The sequence below is a fragment of the Lycorma delicatula genome, chromosome 3 (genome assembly GCF_047948215.1).
Source record: "Lycorma delicatula isolate Av1 chromosome 3, ASM4794821v1, whole genome shotgun sequence".
Lineage (NCBI taxonomy): Eukaryota > Metazoa > Arthropoda > Insecta > Hemiptera > Fulgoridae > Lycorma > Lycorma delicatula.
The window spans coordinates 212,098,748-212,117,456 of record NC_134457.1 but is presented as its reverse complement, the minus strand read 5'-3'; the positions used below and the strand labels follow the sequence as shown (position 1 = coordinate 212,117,456).

The 18,709-nt window shown below is 26.4% G+C and overlaps 1 protein-coding gene across 3 annotated transcripts in view; it reads right to left on the bottom strand.

Moving 5' to 3' along the window:
- Nucleotides 1–18,709, bottom strand: part of Klp31E (kinesin-like protein 31E) — a 541,210-nt gene that overhangs the window by 58,631 nt on the left and 463,870 nt on the right. Inside the window, exon 25 of one of the 3 annotated variants that reach the window (XM_075361451.1) lies at nucleotides 12,625–13,009. The exons of the other annotated variants lie outside the window; for them this stretch is intronic. Within the exon in view, the coding sequence (XP_075217566.1) occupies nucleotides 12,922–13,009 (88 nt within the window). The 3' untranslated portion in view covers nucleotides 12,625–12,921. Of the gene's footprint in view, nucleotides 1–12,624; nucleotides 13,010–18,709 lie in introns of those variants that run through there. 3 annotated transcript variants of the gene reach the window in all.

Here is an 18,709-nt window from a genome sequence, read left to right as displayed (position 1 = left end):
ATAAAGCTAACATCGAAGTATAAGAAGGATCATTCACTAATGCTTAAATATCAACTTTGTATCATTAGAGAACAACTATTCACTTACGTTTACATTAAATGTAAAAATAATTAATGAAATTGTATGGTCTATTATAATTTCTTTTTTAAAATTTAACTTTGCTTAAACAGCAAAATTGTGTGATTATTAGGTTACGACATATTAAACATATTATCTTTTATAAATATTAATAATTGTTATAATAAATGGGAATTTAAGTAGAGTGATATTTTTACTGATCTCATTTATGGCTTCTATTTTCATAAGAAGAATATGTAAAATACACAAATGCTGTGAAAGGGTTAAATATACAACAATACCAGTTGATACAGATGGCAACTAATTTTTAGCTAAGAGATCTTATTTGACGAGACAGTAATTAATATAACAGTTACACAAACATAATACATTTTGAGTAAATATGTTATTAAAATAATACTGAACTACTTTAAATAATCTGCATATATTATAATATAATCAAAATATGATTAATGTAATTTAAAATTATAATTATACTATAACAAGAAAAAATATCAATAAAAACTTATATTTTAACAATATATTACTACACATCCACTATAAGGAATTAATTATATCATAAAGATTATTTAAATAATTTTAATTTAATAAAAGTTTGATTATTTTCATAATAAAATATATAGTTGGATGTTTTAAAATCTGAAAAGTACGTTATTCCAGAAGCTGTTCAACCAACATGTATTCTTTTTCATTACATTTTCAACACAAAAAAATTTGAAATGTTTACCACTGTAAAATTATCACTTCGGCTTTTTTTTTTAAAAATTGATTTAAAAGAGACATAAATTATTCAGAATATTTTCTGTTTAAGCTATCTTTCTTTTTAAAAGAAATCTTCTATCTTTCTTAAGCTTTCTTTTTTAGCTTACAAAAATGTATTGTTTTTGGGGATTTTTGAGTTATTACTTAAGAATTAGATGTTAAAAAAATAAAATTAAAAATAACAATACAGTTGAGAAAAAGTTATAAATTCTGAAAAAATCACTAAAGAAATATAAAAATTAAAGGTTTTTAAAATGTATGTTTCCTACTGTTCTCTTTAATGCATCCACTCTCATTTTTCCTGCTTCTTGTCAATGAATCTCAGGTTTGAAATTTGATATAGGCTGAGAGGTCTATAAGTAAATAAATATATTTATTACCAACTCAGTTTAAAAATGTAATGAAAAAAGATGGGTCAGGAAGAAAAATAACTATTACTATAGCTAGTAAGCTATACACAACAGACACACATTGGTTATGGTAGAGCTCATAGGTGGGCTCTGCCCCTCTTGCAGATATAGAGTACTTAGAAATCATAAAAGTTTTTTATTACTGTAATCATGGAATTTTAAATAGAAGCTTAGTTTTTTTATTTTAAATTACATTACTAAGTCAATAAGATATTATGGTTTTGTAAACACCATTAATATTTTCTACACTTTATTTAAATTAATTAATTAAACAAATAAAATCCAACATTCTTAAGCGATAAATATTTTAGTATTTCATGTTTACATGAAATACTAAAATATGTTGGATGTATTGTACATAAGATATGTTGGATGTAGGTAATAATACATCCAACAAGTCCCTGTATCCCTCCCTATGATTAATATATTGCTACTACTTTGAAAATCGTACAGTATTCAGTTCTTAAGAAAATGATTCCTTTACTGCAGTTGATATTCTGCTTTCAAGGTCACAAAGGAACTCACTTGCTCTCTAGTTTCAGTTTCAAAGCCATGGCTGTAGCGAGTGGATGCAGTTACATTCGCTGAGGAGCATGTGACATGTGTTCAGGTGCACATAGGACTATATATGAGACAAATAAAGCCACAAATAATAAATACATTTTGTTAACACTGTAACAAGGTCTCAACTCATAAAGCAATAACACTTTATCAGAAGAAAGATCATTTGCTTCCAGTAGTGTTAAAGACAGGCCATACAGTGGACAAAAGAAGATATGATTGCAGACACATATATTGCTATCACCAACTCAATTGAGTAATCCACAATTAGATTTTTTGTAAATGAGTGACTGAAATTAATGTACCACAGTCAAAAATGCATGAAAGTTTTTTAAAAAGATATTTGAATATGAAACCATTTCTACCAACTTTTGTGAATGAATTACAGGATAGACATGAAATAGTATTTGCAGCCTGCCATGCTTTGTTAGCAAGATTTCCGAATTGCATTTGGAAATCCCCATCACAAGTGTTATTTTCTGTGATGTCTAATTTATTGTAGTTTGAATTCAGGAATGTTATTTTCTGGGCTAAGAAGAATTCTTGTTTTATGCACAAGTTGGAAAGGATCCACCACATGCGTATATATGACACTGCAATACTTGTTTGGATACTGCAATACTTGTTTTTCTGAAGAGTAAGTGGATGGTGATTATATTATTTTCAAATGTTGAAAAAATACCTTGATTTGAAGAGAAGGGTATCACAGAATATGTTTGGATACAGCAGATTGAGGTTCCAGCTCATTTTACGCTTCAAGTGCAAGATTTGCTAAATGAACAATTTTCAAGCTGCTGCTTCAGCTATGGTTCAAAAGCATCACCAGCCTCTTTGGAATGACCACCACAAAGCTAGACCACTCCACATAAATCATTGTGAGAAATAAGGCCTATGTACCTTAATATCGATACACAACAAATGCAGAACTGAGTAACAGTCACTTTCATTATCTACGCAACAGAATTATTTTGAATCACAGCTCCAGAGATGCTTTGCAACATATCAAAGAGAACATGAAGAGCTCTGAGGGTCCAGCCAACGGGTGAATTATTTATGAGTGAATAAATAAATCCTAAGTAGATATGTATAAATGCTCAAAACACATATTAAGTCCACAATGAGTATTTTCTACGGATACAGGGACTCGAACATACTATAAAATAAGTTGAAGGCTTTAAAAAAATTAATTTCAGCTGAATAGGTTCTGAAATAAAAACCTAAAAGCACTTTATTAATGATAATAAGATTTAATCATAATTATAATTATTCTGTAATAACATAAATCATTTTAATATATTAGTATAGGAAGTTAATTAGTCAGAAAATATATTGTAAAAATAAACATTACATAACTGTTATCTATTTTAATCTATTTCACTATAAAAAATTAATGGAGTTAATGTTTTATGAAGTGTGTTTTTTACAAATACACACTAAATTTATTAAAATAACTGTACGCTATGTAAAGCACGTAGTCTTGTCTAAATTAGTAATTAAGATAATTTTTAATTATTTAAGCATTTAAGTAATTATTATAAGAAAGTACTGAAAGTTATTACTGAGTACTATACTGTAATGTAATAAGAAAATCTTAAATAATTAATTTGTGGTAAAAACAGAAAATAAATTATAATTAATATTTACAATGAAAATACTATTAAATTATTATTACATAGAATTAAAAGTAAGTAATTTAAAATTATCATGCAACATGTAATATGAGAAAAACAATAAAAATCATTCATTTAAAATTTAAAAATAATTTTATGACCTTTGATATACTGTTCAGTTTCAAGGGCAAATTTAGATAACGTAATTAAAAATAATACACATGACTGAGAATAGATCAGAACAAAACAATACACATGAAATATAAAATATAATAACAGGAAATCTAACATTTCACGGTGTTACTTAAATAGTGAATATTTGAAGTTTCAAAATGGTAAGTTATTTATTAATTTTTATATATGTAAACTTAAATATATATCATATGAATATAAATACTGCTTCTATTACAGATAAACTACATATTCATTACAGAACATGTTTTCTGTAAATTGTACTGACAAAAATAGATAGACGCAATAAAAATATTTTTAAAAATTTGCTTAAGTATCAGATTTATTAGTATTTTTAAGCTATGGGCGATTTAGGAATAGTAATATTGAGAAGGCTTAACCAGTTTATTACTATATTACACACAGTTACATTATTGTCATTAATTATGTAATAATTTAATTACTACTGGTTAAAAATATGGTTCCTCTAAATATGTGTGGATCTTCCAGGTAGTACAAGAGTTCTTGCACGAGTTAATCACAAAAAATAAACTTGAGAGAGGCATTTTTCAATTTTTTCTTTAATAAAAACATTAATTCTTTACTAAAATTAATTTTTTCATACATGGTGTTTTAAATTTTCTATGCTGGCTTGTGAATATTAAAAAATGCCATACAATAAACAAAACATTGTCAGACGCAATTATTTAATAAATTTAAATGAGAATGATTAATTGCATGCCTCTCCAACAGTGTTCAGTTACGAATCTGAAAAATTCATAATGTATTATAAAGATCTGAATTATCAAACGCGTTATCAAAATTCAGAATTAATTTACTTATAGTTTATGGATACTTACTACATACCTTATAACATAAATCTTTCCCTACAATTACTTTATAAAGATAAACAAGCATAATGTTACACAAGGCATATAAGTGAAAATTTCAGTGAATAATCTGATATGATGAAGTACTTCTACAGAATATAGAATAAATAGCTTATAATTAGATTATATAGACTGAATACTGAATTCTATAAAAAGTACAGTCAATTTTTGCTTAAGATGGCATACATTTTTATCATTGTTAGTGAATAGTTTACAATAAAGCATAATAGCAGCTGAATAACATTCTTTTTTTTAATTTTAATAATTACTCACCTCCTGCTTTTAATTCCTATACTCATAAGTGATTTTGTAACAACTGCTATTTCATCAAACTAGTTCTGGATTTTGTAAAAAAAATCACATCCTTTCAAAGTAAAAATCATAACTCATAAATTTTGGGATAGCGCCTCAAGAAATAAGTGAAAGATTGCAATTTTTTGTTGTTTTTCCAATACAGTGGCTAGCTCTAATAATGAAAAGTATTAATATATAAGTTAGCAAACTTTACAGAATAGTAAAAAACAGATTTATCAGTTTAGATATATTTCTTTCAGTAAATTCACTAGTTTATGAAACATAGAAAATGAAAACAACATACATTTATATAGATATTTACACATAAAATATATTGGCACTGACTTCAACAAATCTGAAGTTCAGTACCAATTTTACAATCAAAAAACCTTCCACAATAGTCATTATGGATTCTGCATAATGTGAATTCCATAGTTCCAGAAATAATAAAATATAGAGAATGTCCTACCATAAAAAAGTTTGGAATCATTAAAAAAGCAAAAGGGAAGCTTTTAAAACGTATTTAAATACTTCATGTAGGCAGAAAAACAGAAAAAAATATTCAAAAACTTTTCATTAAATAAGGAATTTTATGAAAATTTTCATATTCTGTAGATAAAAAACTATAAAATGAACATTAGCTTACTATTCATCAATAATTAAATGTTTAACAAAAAACTACAGCAGAAAAATATTTAACCAAAAATGAAAACCACTACTTTTAATACTATCCAGTTTACTTCTACATAAAAGCACACTGCTTTTACAATGAATGCTAAAATACAATTCTTTAAAGGCACACAATCACATACAAGGAATCCAAATTGCAAAAACATTAATAAATTTGTTTTATAAACAATGATATAATGCACTTACTTATCAATATTTCATTTTAATTCTTAAAACAACTCAGTTTACTTCTGAAATTTTGCAATTAATAACTATTTACATGTAATCAAATATAAATTTATCAATATAGTTTATAATTTATTTTCATGGAATCAAATATCAAAAAATAATGAAAATACATTGACTATTATTTAACACATATATTTAAATTAAAAAAAAAAATATATTCAACCCAGAGAGTAATAAAAATAAAATTTTGTTGTTGTGATAAAGTGAAGAAGTACATTTAGAGAATTAGCTAAGTATGTTACTGTAACAGTATTGAAACGACTGGCACTAAATAGGGAATCTTGGAGAGCTGCATCAGACCAGTCAAATGACTGAAGACAAAAAAAAGAAAAAAAGTTACTCTAAAGCCCAAATTTCAGTAAATCTTATGATTTGCAATTTTCAAGATCACTGAAGTTTTAATTGTTCACCCTTCCATATTAGAATATGTTTGCTGTCTGTCATTCTCTTACATTTTACCGTGCTTACATTGTAAAGGGACTGTAAACTCTTGTTTTGCTTTGAGTGGTTAAAGATAGTTTAATTTCACCACATTTGTTACAAAGAGGCACTGGAAGGTCTGAACTTGCACCAAGTCAAAAAAACTTTTAATATATTTTGAATATTTATCTACGTAGAAAACATTCATTCAGTAAAAAAAATAATTCAACATTTACTATCAAGTAATATAGTCATTCTCAGATCTTGTAATATACTAATGGTTCCCATAATAGGTATGTAAATAATGTCCAAATATCCTTGTATAATAAAAATACCTTGAATGGGTTCTGAAACTAACGTACGGGAAATTTTTCAGGAAATACAAAGTGATCTAATGTTGATAGCCTTGAAACCAAATGAATAGTCAAAATTAAATGAATGCTCATGACATAGGACAGAAATATGAATTTAGTTTTTAGTAATCACCATGATGCCAAAATGATTTTTATGAAAGTTTGCTTTATTCTAAGTAAACTTTACTTCAGACCCAACTTTACTTTTGATATTGTACAATAGAATTAAAAATATTCTATTATTCAGGAGAGGTGGTTAAATTTATCACGATGTATTGGACAGGGATATAGAAATAGTTTCATGGTTAGTCAAGAAGAATGAGGAGCAAAAAAGTGATTAAAAACCATTCACAGTATTTATGGACAGTATATGCCTTACTATTATGTTTTACTATTACTTTTTTTATGTATTATGGAGATTATCTGGCTTAACCCATAAGCATTTCGATTTTAAGTTTTTTGTGAAGTTTTGTAGGAAAACGTTTTCAAGCATAGAGTTAGCAGGAACTGCTGCTCCCATTAAACCATGAGAATACCATGTCATGATGTACTAATTGTATCACAACCTGCAGTTTTATCACAGATCTGGCAAGCATAAGGCAAAACATGTACAATACTGCAGGGAAAAAAGGTTAAAAAATAATGGAAAGGAGTGAGCATAGAAACGATTGGAGTTATCCGCAGAGGAACTATAAAATGAGATAAGCAAACCCACCCAAAAAAGTCCTTCAACTCCTGTGTAGGTAGTGAAAGTTCATTCCACTCATAATTCCTAGGAAAATCAGAGTTTTTTTAAATCCAGAATGAGAATAACACATTCATTTTTTTTTTTTGTTGACCATCAACAAAGCATTTTCGTGAAAAGTCTTTAAAAAAAAGCTTTCCTCAAAATTTTAAACAGCTAACCTAAAACAACACTAGCTATACCTCTAACAAAAATCCTCATTAATCCCAAGAATTGTATGACATACCTGAAATATAAACTATTCAACAAAAAGATCTACACTGCAAAATTAGTACTTGCTGTTGTTGCAGTGACTCTATTTAAGCTAGTAACAACTGATTGGGATTTAAGTATCCTGAAGGTGTAGTTAGTAGAACTTAAGTTCTGCTGCAATAATTGAAGATGCTGATACTCTAAAAAGAAGAATAAAAGGAAATGGTAAAAAGAGGAGGTAAACTACTAGGGAAGGTTTACCATAATGATTTATATCAATCTGGAAGTAAACCCACCAATCTTATCGTTTAAATAACATTTTTCACAAACTTCTGTCTTGTATACTTTTAATGGTGCCAAAAAATAATGCACTTTACCTTACAACTTTTTTTAAATTTTTCAAAAAGGATACTTAAATTAAGAAATAAAGCTTTTAGTAATTGGTTTTAATTTTATGTTTTATAAATAGGATAAGGTGATTGTCCAGAAGTATGGTGTAATAAGTTATTAATAATAAAATAAGTAAAATAGATGAAACTAAATCCACTTGTAAAGAAAGGTCTACTGAATAAAAAAATAAATAAAAAACTGACAAGTGGATTTAAAAAAAAATAAATATGAATTAAACTATTATTACTAATAAATATTATTTATTACTGTTTGTTAAAAATTTAACAAAGTTTAAAAATACACTTAAACTTAACCATTTCAACATTAAATTGACAAAAAAAGCCAAAAATTGTATGAAGAGTACAGTGAAACTGTACTATATATATATATATATATATACATACACACATACTGAATGAATGTGAGCAATAAAAGAACTTCTATTAGAAGAAATATATTACACAAAAAAATAAATGAAATGCAGGAACCAGGAAATAGTCAATAAAAACATTTTGAACTTTATTATTTAACTATTTTACTTATACGATTTTATAAGTAATTAAAAATATATATATATAAATTTTTTAAGTAATTTTTTTTTATAAAATTTTGTTCTGTGGAATTAAATTTAAAAATGTTTATTTACGTTTTTTAGTGTGTATATATCTTATATGTATCTTATATATCTTATATGTATGTGTGTCATTAAATGTTAAAAATACAAATATTAAAAAGAATTTTTTCACAATTCCAAAACTTAAGTTTTATATCATAAAATATTTACAAGAAATCACTTTTAGATTGTTCACAAGAGCTTTGCTATACACTAAGAGACTTAACAAGTACTTTTTTTTAAGGTATCTACTGAATGTACTCATAGATTTTTTATGGGGGGTAATAAAATCATGGTTAATTATAATAAAAAACTGTAATATTCTTCTACAAAACATCTTTCTTTACAAGAAATGTTATTACTTCATTTCTATTATAAGAAAAATTATAATTTTATTATATATATTTATTATAATTTATGTATTTTATTATTTCAAGTTTACTATGAAAAACTAAAATAAGAATTGGTATTAAAAAAAAAAATTATTTATGTATTATAATGGTGCCACTTAAAAGGCGATCTGTAGTTAGTCAGTTAGTTTTTGGATGGCGCCACTGAAAGGCTATATTGAAATAAGAGAATAAATAAAATTATAAATATAATGTAACCAAACTTAATCTTTGCAAGGTTAGCGAGTATAAGTTAAGTCTGGTTAGATTATATTTATAATTTTATTATGGTATTTTTGGCGTCATCTAAAAATTAACTGACTAACTACAGATCATTTTTTAAGTAGTGCCGTTATAATACACAAGTACAAAAAAACTTAAGTTTTTAAAAATTGTATGATGTGATAGATTTTGTTCAATAGATTAAAACATCTATCTGCACCAAATAACAAAATCAAAAATTACACCAAAAAATAAGCTATATATTTTACAAAATCATTCAATCTATTTTTGAAAACACTACATTAAATGATGGGATTTAATGGTTTTTTTTGCTAAAACACTGTTAAGTTTAAGAAATAAATAATAATAAACAAAAAAGATAAACTACCAAATAAAATTAAATATGTAATATATATATCAAACCATAAAGAAAAAATTGTATTATCATATTTTTTTTTTTTAAAAAGGGCAGGATTTTTAAGGAGAGGATTTTATAAGATTTTAATAATAATCTTTCTTGATCTTACAGTTTATAGAGTAACTGTCTTAAGAGATATGAAAAGCAGAACTGACTAGAATCTAGAATATCTATTATCACAAACACAAGATTGTAAAATGTACTTGATTACAAAATAAATACACATAAGAAATTTAAGAAAATTACTATATCAAAAAATTAAATAAAAGTAAAAATCGCAACCACTTCATTAAAAAATATAATCACAACCATATCTATAAATACAACAACTTTACATAACAAACGAATAGAAATGGATTACTGAACGAAAACTGATTCCTTTCTTTCACAGCATCTGATAAGAAAGTAATTACACATACAACTCAGAATTTTAAAAAAATCCAATCATTTTGTAACAAGACCAGAGGTAAATGTTAAATTACTATGCCTTAAGTATCATCAATCTATCAATGCTTTAATATAACACAGACAGCAATGAAATAAATTCATACCAGAAATTAAAACAAAAAAATAACCTAAAATAAAGATATCTATTCATAAATTCATGTGATCAATTTTTTATGTTTATTATATCATTCAAATAAATGAACTAATCACATTACATGTTGCAAACTGAACATTTGCTAAAGCATACAGCAAATGATTATTTCCCATGTAAGAAAATTCAGAATAAATTAATTGCACAATATTTAAAAGAATTTTATCAATCAATATAACCATAAAAAACTTTTAAACATTAGTAAAAAATATAAAGTCATAATTAAAAACAACTAAATACAAAATATTCAAGTAAAATTATAATTAACAATATAAGTAAATATAACATAACCAAAAAGTCAGATCAAGTAAAATTATTTTTGGACAGATATATTTAAACTGATATGTTTTAACAGTAAATTATGTGAATAAAATAACACTTTTACATGAAGAATAAGCTATGCTCAAAGCTAGTGAAAATTTAATGAAATCAAAAAGAGGAAATACTAAAAAACTGTTCACACTAAATAAAATCTAGAATTAGAAGTGAATTTTGATTATTAAACAATCATCATCAGTGCAAGAGATATATTAAAAATCGATACACATACAAAAGTGAAATTTAAAAATGTAAATAAATATTAAAAATAAAATGTAACAAAATAAATTAATACATAAAAAATAATCAGTTCTCTATTAAACAGCATAAAAATCCATCTAAGTTTATAAAATATTGCTTCAGCAAATCAAATTCAAAAGCAACAAATTATCATAAGTGTATTAAAAAACACTCAAACTACCAAAATAAAAAAAAAATGCAAAGAAAGTTGAAGCGGTTTCAATTGTATTTAAGCTAATTTTTCTCTTGCAACTTGGGTCTTTCATTTATTAATTTATTTTATTTTATTTGAGAGTTATAAGAAGCAGCTTGAGTCCTGGTTCCCCTAAAATGAACCATTTAATAAATTAGCAGCAGTAACCGAGGTAGGCTGGCATCAAGCTTAGTGGGTAACTCTGAAATGAGCCAACCCTAGCTTCAGACCAACTCAATCTTCAACCTTTAAGGTCAGCTTCAACCATTTAGTGGATTCTGAAAAAAAAACATTTTGGCTCACCAAAATGTAGCCAGTCAGAAGAAGCTTGACTGGTCTGTGTTGAATGTTACTCTTAATTTTCTTCCTGTAATATCATTAAAAAATCTATCCATCATTGGTGATTTAGCACGACCTTATAAGCACACTTTTAGTGTTGTCAAACTGTAGAGATGGGAGATCCTTGATTAGTTGGGTCAACAAGCAGTACTGGTCAGAAAAATAATTATTTTCACTGGTTGCTTTGATTTAAGCCACAAGCCACCATACACCACAGGTCAAAATGATACGTCTCCCAAATGGCTGCTTCATATTAACTTGTAACAAATTTAATGTTATCAGCAGCCATGATAAATTTGTTAATTTTTTCTGATTATATTTATTTTAATTATTTTTATGTACTGTTTTTGTATTTGTGTTTAGTTTTCTTTAATTTCCCAATGTCAACTGATGACGACTATTCAAAAATCATAACGTTCATCTGCTTTTAAGATTTCATAATTGTAGAAAGTTTTTGAGCATATTTCCCTTGTCAATTTTATACTTCTTTAATGTCCAATACAATCTCAATCATTTTGAAAACTGTCCTTAAACATCCGTTTTTTTGAAGTTATACTTCTTTTGGCGCATTAGGAGAAACTGATCAGAGTGTATTTTCAGCAAGTTATGGAAGTTGCGCACGCCGATGTAATATACCATGGAGATTTGCACAGGCCCAATTGGATCAGTTTGCACACACATGCGTGTAGTATCTAATTCAGTCAGTTGTTAAATGCAACTAAGTGACTAGTACATGCTGCAAACATAACATATATTGAGTCGTAATAAATATATATTTATATTACTGTTTATATACACGGATTTCTGAAGACAAATATTTTAAACTGTGAATATTGTTGTTCATATTCATAAAACTTTATTTATATTGCAGCATATGTTTATTTCTTTTTGTCAAAATTGTGTATCAAGATTTGAGGTTATATTTTTTATGAGTAAAATTATATTTTTTAATGACACAGAAAATAGCACATCAGATAAATTTTTGATTTTGGATACATAATTTTTAATTTACCGAAAACAAAATTTTTGATAAAATACACTATTATAAAATAAAACTATTTGTATCATATTTTTCATATCATAAGCCACTGATAACCCTCATACCTACTCAATTGTCATTTGTAAACTTAATGGAACTAAACTAATCAAAATATATTTGAACTTTGTTAAACTGTTTAAAATTTTTGTTTAACTGTATAAAATAAATATTATTTAATTTAGCTTAAGTGTTATTTATTCAAACTTTTATTCATGGTATTTTAATATTGTCTATCGATCGTTTGACTCAGTTCAAATTTGTTTGAATGCATAAAAGTTTTTTTTTTATTCATGCCAAAGAAGTATAACTTCTTACACGCATACATAAGTACACACAAGATTTTTTTTTTAATTTAAATCCTAAAAAAGAATGTAGAAATCTATATTGACTATAATTACTTGAGATAATGTATGTAAGATTTTTGCAAATGAAATTTGCTTATAATAATTTACACATATAAATCCAAATGCATATCCATTTCATTGCTTTATTTAAAAATTATAATATAAAAAAATTAACATAGTTAAGAGAAACAAAATACAAATTACATCACACAAAATTAAACCACAATACATTCTAGTTAATATAATTAACTACAGTTACAATAAAACATTAGCAATTAGTATTTTTAGAGAAAGTAAAAGAAGTAATAAATTAACCGATCACCAGACTAGTTCATAACTAGAATCTTCTACTGTTAAAATTAGCACCACAACAATAACTTAAATTAGCATTGAAAAAACAACTGTATGATTTTTTTAGACAGAGAGCTCGAAGATCCTGCCAGTTGACATTGTCATGATGTTTGAACCTTGGGGCAGTCTCCACATCTTCATTTCACCACCGCTGTAAAATAAAAGGTACTAACTGCCAGCACTACAATACTTAAATACTGCTTACTATAACATTTTTCATTACTAATTTGAGAATTTGAATTTTACTTTCAATATTGATAAATGTTTCTTAAATTCCTTTCTAATTAAGAAAAGGTAGCATAGAAAACAAACAAAATTTTACAGAACTTATCATTATTTTTTTTTTCTACAAATATATTTTTAATTACAGTAGAAATGTATTTAAAGTTAAGATATTGGTACTTCTCAAAAAATAATTTTTTGAGTAATATGATTTTAAAAACTCATATTCATCCATTACATTTAGTATCATCAACACACTACAAATTATCAGTATCAATTACTAAATAGGGCTAATACACATAAGTATCCACATGGGAGGGGTAATAATTGGGATAATTGCCTCCACTGAAAATATTTTTGCACATATCAAGAGTTTGAATATTATACTGTAAAAGTATAAAAAAATATGCTAACTTTCACCTATTTTTCTTAAAAACCGTGCTTTTTTGAATATTCAATTTAGTTAAGATGTAACTGACTAAAATATTGAAGTAACAAAATTTGCCTATCAGTTAATAATTCAACTCATCTTTGAGAAAAATATATCTTTCTTACTGGAAATATACATTTACTTCCTATTAAGTGTGCATAAAACCAATGTTCAGTTTTAAAGCACACTTATACATGTATACATACACACATGCGTACGCACGCACACAACATAAATTTGCTTAGCTTGCTTACTGTTTCATAGTGTATACTTTCTACAAGCAACAAGAACATAAATGAATTTTACTATCATTCATGGTGCCAAGAAACAACTACTGAGAAATATTTCAAAAGAAGGTGAGCTAAAACATAAAAAAATTCTCACTACTAATAATAATCAAACTACTAAACTTTATTAGGTGTATTTTATACATAAATTTGTTAATGTCACAAACATAATTTATTAATATCTTTGCTTAATCTAAAATACCACAATTTATGTTACAACTCCAATGTTTTATATACATCTATTAATAATCCTTCATAAAAGTTAGATAGCAGCATAATAATCTAAAAACATTGTATAATGTGAATATTACTGTATATTTTTTTCTTAAAGGAAATGAGAAAATTTCTAGATCAAGATTTCATTACCTTTTTCTAATTTCTTTACCTTTTACCTTCGAGCACAGTAATAAGGATGATACAAAAAGCAAATTCAGTACCTTCTATCATCTTCGATTTAGAAAATCCTTTAATTTTATCTGGAAAATCAGAAAACTATAGCTTTCCAGTTTCCATTAAAATACAAGATGTCCTCATTTAACTCCACTCCATAAAATATACACTGTATTACATATAACGTATCCTATTGTTTATGTACTGGTGTGTTCAATTTGTTTATCATCACTGAATACTAGCATAGCATAGGAAGTAATAATACATCTAAAAATGCATACGTAGAACTGATAATCAAAATTGGAGCCTCACTTCATTCACAAATTTGAAGGATAAACAGAAAATGTTGAATAATATAGATTTAAGTAGTATTCAAAAACCCAAAAGTGGTTCAATTTTGGAATCACACTAACTGCTAAAAAATGAATTTTATCAACAGTGTTATTTTTAACTGTTGGAGTGCATCTTGGTATGCTTTTACTAAAACACCACAATATTCAGTGGGAGCATTTTGTTAACTCTTCTATTAATTGAAGATTATTATCTTTCATAGTACAGTTTACACTTAAGATGAAAAGAAATTCAGAGAAACTAATAAGGTAATTTGGGAGCTGAGGAACAATTGCAGATCCAATTTTCATCATAAAGTTAATGTAAAATGTAATGAACGTGTGGATGAATTAATACATACTACTTTTTAAAGCTTTGGGGATCATTTTTCTCTGCATTTCCCTGAAATGTCTACTCTGTCTCTAAAATGTCAATTAAATAAAAAAAATTCTAAGAGGTTGCCTGATCTTTTTGGATGAAATTTTGTTAAGGAACATTTACCCGTTCAAAAATCAAGATTAATATAACCTTTACATCTAATCAAAGGCTTGTTTTTCAATGGCAATTCTTCCACTACATATTGTACAAACCACACCTCATTTATTCCTTCCCATAAACATCTTATCAATATTCTAGTCTTCTGTAAAAAAACGACCTTAGAATGCAAAATGGAAAAAGATTTTCCTTAAGCCACACTGCTCCTCAAAAATGTTATTTTCCCCAAAAAGTAAAAAATATATAATAATTACCAAATTAAGCTTTGGCTGCAGACTATAAACTAAACAAAATAGAATTTGAAATAAATGACATAATGTTAATGAATTGAGTTAAAGAGTGTGCCATTAACAGTGATATAAAGTCGCAATGGTTAACTATTTTAAATATTTAATTACTTTTTGGATAGATGAGGTCTAAATCTTCTTGAATTTTACTTTTTATATAAAACATAATTTCTTTTCTTAATGAACTAAAAAGTTACCCAAAATATAATAAAATTCTCTTAAAAAAGTTCTTCCTATACCTAAAACTATGAAATTGTAGAAGTATCCAATTGAAACACAAATCAAATATTTTATCTTACATTTAAATATAAACCCAACTTAAAGACTGCAGTCAATTATAGTTTCTTTCTTTTTTTTGTTCAGCTATTTTTTACTTAAAACAGTCTTAGCACAGATTCATAAAATTCTGAAATGATCTGCACCCCTCAATAATATATCAGAATTGATTTTAATAGGAAAAGTAGTCTCACTTAACATTGTTGCATTTGTGTTCTATGTTTTTTAAGACCAGGTATAAGATAATAACTATAAATTCCACAGATGATAAAAATTAGATAATATCAAAATAAATTTATGTTTTTACTACCGAAGGAGAAGTTTTAAATAAAAAATACAATTTTAAAAGTTTGATGAATATGTCTTGGTTACAATGGAAAGTAAAGAAATTTCAATAACAATTAAATTACATTTCATTTAAATTCTTTTAGTTACAATATCAACTGGCAATATAACTACACTAATGGTATTCAGTAGTACTACTTACAAAGTTATGTACCTGTAACAACTGCCTTAAAAAAAAACAATAACATACGTGAGATAAGAACAGCTAATATGAACATGCCATTAGTAATCATTATCATGCATACTCGAATGCTGTTAATTTTTAGTATTTTAGAAAATGAAGGTGCAGGTGTTATAAAGTTAATAATTATTGTTATAAATAATATACAGACACATGCTATAAACAGACAATTTAATAGTTTTATAAAGTAAAAGGGCATTAATATTAAAAACAGAATATTACATAATAAAAAATTCTCAACATTTAAAAATTTGAATGCTGTAATGACAAAATATTAATGTCGCTGAAAAATTATTATTCTTTTATTTAAATGAATTTATTAAATACCTAATGTACTAGGTGTACAAAAAAAAGAAGAAGAATATTGGGGTTTTAATTTAATATATCTCTAGGATGAGGTGTACATCAAAGAGCAAAATGGGTAGTTTTAGTTCTATACTGTAGATTGATTCCTACTTTTCTACTTGGTAGTACCACTAGCAAAGATAGCAAATCCTGAATAGAAAGCCTACTGTGTTTTGCAGTTTGCTAAATGTAAATCTATAGTTAGATTGATATACGTTTTGTAGAGAATTTAATTGCGATCCTGCAAATGACAAAAAGATTTGTGAATGGCATAAACAGTTTGAAAAGACTGTGTAAAGGGAAGATTATGGGACGACTGAGCATATCTGAAGAAAATGTTAAATGTATCAGAGAGTCTTTTTTGGGTAGTCTTAAAAAATTTGTTAGGAAGGCTGGGCACAAACTCCCAACGCCAGTGATGACAGTGTGGAATGTTTTAAAGAAATGTTGCACCATGAAGATTATATTTACTTTCTTGATTATATTTTTGTTTAGTGATGCGTTAACATTTTTCTTTTTTTGGAAAAATTAACACACAATGTTTGTACCTGAGAGTCAGAAAATTCCTCCAATGGCAAGTTTACAGGCTGTTTTTTTTCCGCTGAAGTAAGCATAATAGTTGCTTATTTGGATATACTGCATATAATGGCTCTTTCCTCAAATGCAACATGGACCATAGAATTTTATATGGCAACAATAGGAGACATCTCCTCATTGGCATAATTCCATGATATCAGTTAAAAGACATTTTCCACAACCACTGGATCAGACGGCATGAATTTGATGACAGCTTGTTTGCAGTAGCCTCCAAGGTCCCTGATCTGACCTCATATCAATTTTTCCTTTGGAGTTTTATAAAGGTTCTTGTGTATATGTCTCCACTAACTATTGATCTATCTAAATTGAGACACTGAATTGAAGGAGCTTTCACTTCCATTACTCCAGATATGTTGGTTGAAATATGGGATAAACCCCCCTGTCGGTTGAATGTGTGTCTCATGATGAAACATGCTCACATTGAACACTTATAAGGAAAAAAATGTAGAGTTACTCTTTCACTTTATTTCTGATTAATTATTGTAACTTAAAGGTTTCGAGATAATAAAGCGCTTGAAAACTTCAATTTTATTTTTACTGCATCTTTATAATGAATAAAATATGATATAAATCTAAGTTCCTAATAGAAAAGAATATTTTATTTTTAAATATCAAATAAATATTTCAGTTTGATGAAACTACTGCTTTTGGAAAACAACAATTACTTATAATGAATTGCTTAAATTAATACCTTTTTTTAAGGACTATTTCATAAAGAAATTGTACTTTCTTGCAAACAGACCAACCTTTGACTGAAATTTTTACATGAATCAGTTTAATCTTATATATTTGAATTACTGAAATTAATGCAAATAAACAAACATTTTTTTGTATTAATTTTTTGAAGTTTAATTAAGACTGAAGTAATACGTCCAGAGTCCACTAAGGACTCTGTGATATCTAAATACATAATCAGGAAAATCTTTTACCGATAAAAAAGATTTGACTTTTAATATATGAAGAGAACGAGATAGTAAACTTATAATTATCTGTATTATTAAGGAATAATAATCATTAATGATGATATTGACAACAAATAATAGCTCTTTATTCTTGTAGTAACCAAATTTTTTTGATCTTAAACAAAATGGTAAACTACCCTGATCAACCCCAATTAGAACCAGTCTATCTATGGTTTGATTGGGCTTTATTCTTTTTCCTTGTTTGAGGACATTTCTTGTTTAGGGATTGTCCAAAATTGAAACTAGTGATTGACGTATCAATATAAAAATTATAATAATAATAAAAGTAAAGTTTTGGCTTATTTTTCAAATACTGAAAAATATCAATTTAAATGCTTTAAATTCTTTACTGTTTAGACTTTAGTATACAAACACAGAAGATCAAAGGTAAATTTTACACTTGATTAAGGGAATTTTAAAGAATAAAATTAGTAAGTTTTGCTGTGTAATAATTTCTGCACATTGAATTAGAAAATATAACATCAAGTTGAAATGTATAACTTACAGGCCTCTTGACAGACTAGAATGAAACAGATTTCTTCAAACTATTCGCAAATGAATCTACAAAATTTTTGATTATGAATTTTCTGAAATTGACATCAATTTTTGATAATGCATACACAAATGTGTTCTCTACAATGAAGTTCATAAGAGCCTCATTACAAATTGTTTTTTAAAAAGACATTTTCAGGTTTTACTTTCTG